Here is a 2,980-nt window from a genome sequence, read left to right as displayed (position 1 = left end):
GGGGGCGGTGGGAAGGCAGAACGCAAACGTATTTCGGCTTTTTGGCTCGTATCCTTGAGCACGTCTTGTAAAACTGTCCGAGCTGCTGGATTTATAAATCTGGGGGTCTTCTCCCCCCTCGGCCTCTCTCCCAGTTGCCGGAGCCCGGCGAGAGCCTGGCGGGAGGAGAGTTAAAAGTAACAAAAGGCTGACCCGAATTTATCGGGCGCTTAACAAACCCCTGCTGCCCATCTTCCCCTTCTTCTTTATTTATTTTATTTTTTAAAATTTTTTTTTAAATTTTTTGGGGGAGGGGGAGGGATGCTTGTGCATCCCCGAGGTGGGGCGAGCGGGGCAGAGGCCCTCCCTCCCGGGAGGAGGGAGGGAGAAAGGGGAACGGGGGGGGCCCTTTTCCTTCACCCTCTCCGAATTTCTGCAGGTGAGAAGCCCTTCAAGTGCGAGTTCGAGGGCTGCGACCGGCGCTTCGCCAACAGCAGCGACAGGAAGAAGCACATGCACGTCCACACCTCGGACAAACCCTACATCTGCAAGGTGTGCGACAAATCCTACACCCACCCCAGCTCACTTAGGAAACACATGAAGGTAAATCACACACACACACACACACCCACCCCTCAATACACACCCCCCATCCCGTTGCACCCCAGCCCTTTCATCCCTGAGCGGGGATGCTCAGTCGCTGCCGTGCTCGGGGGCTCCCCAAGCTGAGGGGTGCAGAGCCCCCCCATTCCCGACGTGGCCCCCCCTTCCTCCCGCCGTGTCTAGGCCGTGGCTGGAGCGGGGAAATGGCGTAGTTTCTTATTTTTTTGTGCTCCCACCCGTGCAAGCGCTGCCCGCTTTCCAGAGCGGGGTGCCGGGAGGGTTGAGCTAAACACAGCCCCCCCATAAACCACCTCTGGGTCACCAGCCCCCCCACCACCACCACGCCGGGTCACCACAGCAAAGTGGCCACGGAGCCCAGGCAGGCGTTTTTGGCCAGGCAGGGGCTGAGCTGCTGGGTCCCAGTATCCCTCCTGAATTGGGGGGGAGCATCCCGAGCCGGTTCAATGGGGTGGTGGTGGTGGGGACCCCCGGGCTCGTTCCCATCTCTCCCTCTTGGTTTTAGGTGCACGAATCCCAGGGGTCGGACTCTTCCCCTGCGGCCAGTTCGGGCTACGAGTCCTCCACCCCCCCAGCAGTGGGTTCCTCCGGCACTAAGGACTCCACGAAAACGCCGCCGGCCGCCCTTCAAAGTAACCCCGGCCACAACCCTGGACTGCCCCCCAATTTTAATGAGTGGTATGTGTGAAGGCAGCCTGCTGCCCCGGCCAGAGACTGGACCAAATGCGTTGGGAACAAGGAAAAAAAACAAATCAAAAAAAAAAAGGACAAACTAAGCCAACTGCAGCTTGCTCCCACAGAAATGGAGTTTCCACACCGACCACCGCGTAGGGCTACACCTAGTTAACTGCCAGGATCCGGAGGGGGGGGGGTTTGTCTTTTATTATTATATTATAATTATTACTATTTTTTGCAAGCCCAGACGCTGGACTAGCCATGTCCTTTTCTCAGGATTGGATTTCTTCTTTCTTTTCTTTTTTTTTTGTTGTTGTCATTTTTTTGCAGTCGCAGTCGTTTCTTTGATATTTTTTTTTTTTTCCTTCCCTGCCCCAGTCCCTCTTCCTCCGATTCCCCACTGTTTTGTTTTTTTTGTTGTTTTGTTTTGTTTTTAATTATTCTGAATTTGTTTTGCTTTTCCTTCTTCGGTGGGATGTTGACATGAGGATGAAAATTCTCCTTCGCCTTAGTGGTGATTGTTTAAACTTACAGTCTTAAACCGTGCCAAAGTCCTGTTATGTCTTGAACTTTCCTCTCTAGCTCTCCTGCTGCTTCTTTCTCTGCTCTCCTCCTCTTCCTCCTTCTCTCTCTCTCTCTCCAAGCATTACACTTGTGAATGTATTCTCGTCTGATGGGGTCGGTCAGTATTTTTCAGGATGAGGATGTGGTGTTTATTCTACCCAGATTGTGACGTTTAGTATAACAGTTGCCTTTTTGTAATAACTTTTTTTTTCTTTTTTTTTTTTTTGTAAATACATATCCATGATGCCATATTTATCGTTCGTAATTTAATTATTGATACAAAGTGCCGGGAACTGAACAATATTTATGGGGGAGAAAAAAAAAAAAAATTGTTTTCTAACAAAAAAAAAAAATACAAACAACAAAAAAAAAATTAATTTCCAACTCTGTACAGCTTTTGGTTATAACTGCTTTAGCATTAAAAGTTTATTGTTTTGGAAAGAGCCGTTTTTGACCTCCTCCGGGGGACGGGGCGGCCGTGGGGGGGCCCGGGCCGTTGTTTTCGGGTTGTTTTCGGGCTGGCGATGCCGGGTGAAGCCTCTTTTCTTGGTTTTGTTTTTTTTTTTTGTCCCCTCCCGTCCTTTTCTTTGTCCCCGCCCAACGGCTTGGCTTCCCCGCCGCCTTCCCCCGCCGGGGGAGAGGAGCCCCGGGGCCGCCGGGACCGGGATGTGGCGGGGAATTTGGTGGGGGGGGGGTGTCCCCGACGGTAAGTACCGGGGCCGTCGTAGCTCCCACCGCCCCGGGATAATAATTCCCGGCAGAGCCCCCGGGGCAACTTGATGCTACAGACTTTCTCCGTTATCATCTGTTTTTTGGTGGTTTTGTTTGTTTGTTGTTTGGGGTTTTTTTTCCCTTTTTTTTTTCTTTCTTTATTTCTGACCAGGATGCGGAAAAGCCTCCCTGTCCCCAGAAGAGATAAAGTCGTGGAGCAGAAAATCATCCCACTCCAGAAACTTCTCCGGAGCATCAAAGCAGCCAGGGTGATGGTGGAAACCCGTGTCCCCCCCCCCAATCTCCCCCATCCCCAAGCCGAGAGATGCCCGTGGTCCCTGCCGGGATGCGGCTCCGTATCCTCCCTCCATCCCTCGGATGGCAGGGACCCTACCCCGGGTTAAACCCAGCTTGGGGGGGGGGGGGGGGG

General features: G+C 52.4%; 1 protein-coding gene across 1 annotated transcript in view; it reads left to right on the top strand.

The window, feature by feature from the left end:
* The window catches only part of ZIC3 (Zic family member 3), a 4,013-nt gene extending 1,106 nt beyond the window's left edge, over positions 1 to 2,907 (top strand). The window contains exons 2-3 of the mRNA XM_014954967.1: positions 419 to 582; positions 1,106 to 2,907. Of these exons, the coding sequence (XP_014810453.1) occupies positions 419 to 582; positions 1,106 to 1,288 (347 nt within the window). The 3' untranslated portion in view covers positions 1,289 to 2,907. The remainder of the gene's footprint in view (positions 1 to 418; positions 583 to 1,105) is intronic.
* Positions 2,908 to 2,980: the final 73 nt, after the last annotated feature.

The sequence above is a fragment of the Calidris pugnax genome, unplaced genomic scaffold (assembly GCF_001431845.1).
Source record: "Calidris pugnax isolate Ruff unplaced genomic scaffold, ASM143184v1 scaffold38, whole genome shotgun sequence".
NCBI classification, from domain to species: domain Eukaryota; kingdom Metazoa; phylum Chordata; class Aves; order Charadriiformes; family Scolopacidae; genus Calidris; species Calidris pugnax.
This window is presented reverse-complemented; position numbering and strand designations above follow the sequence as displayed.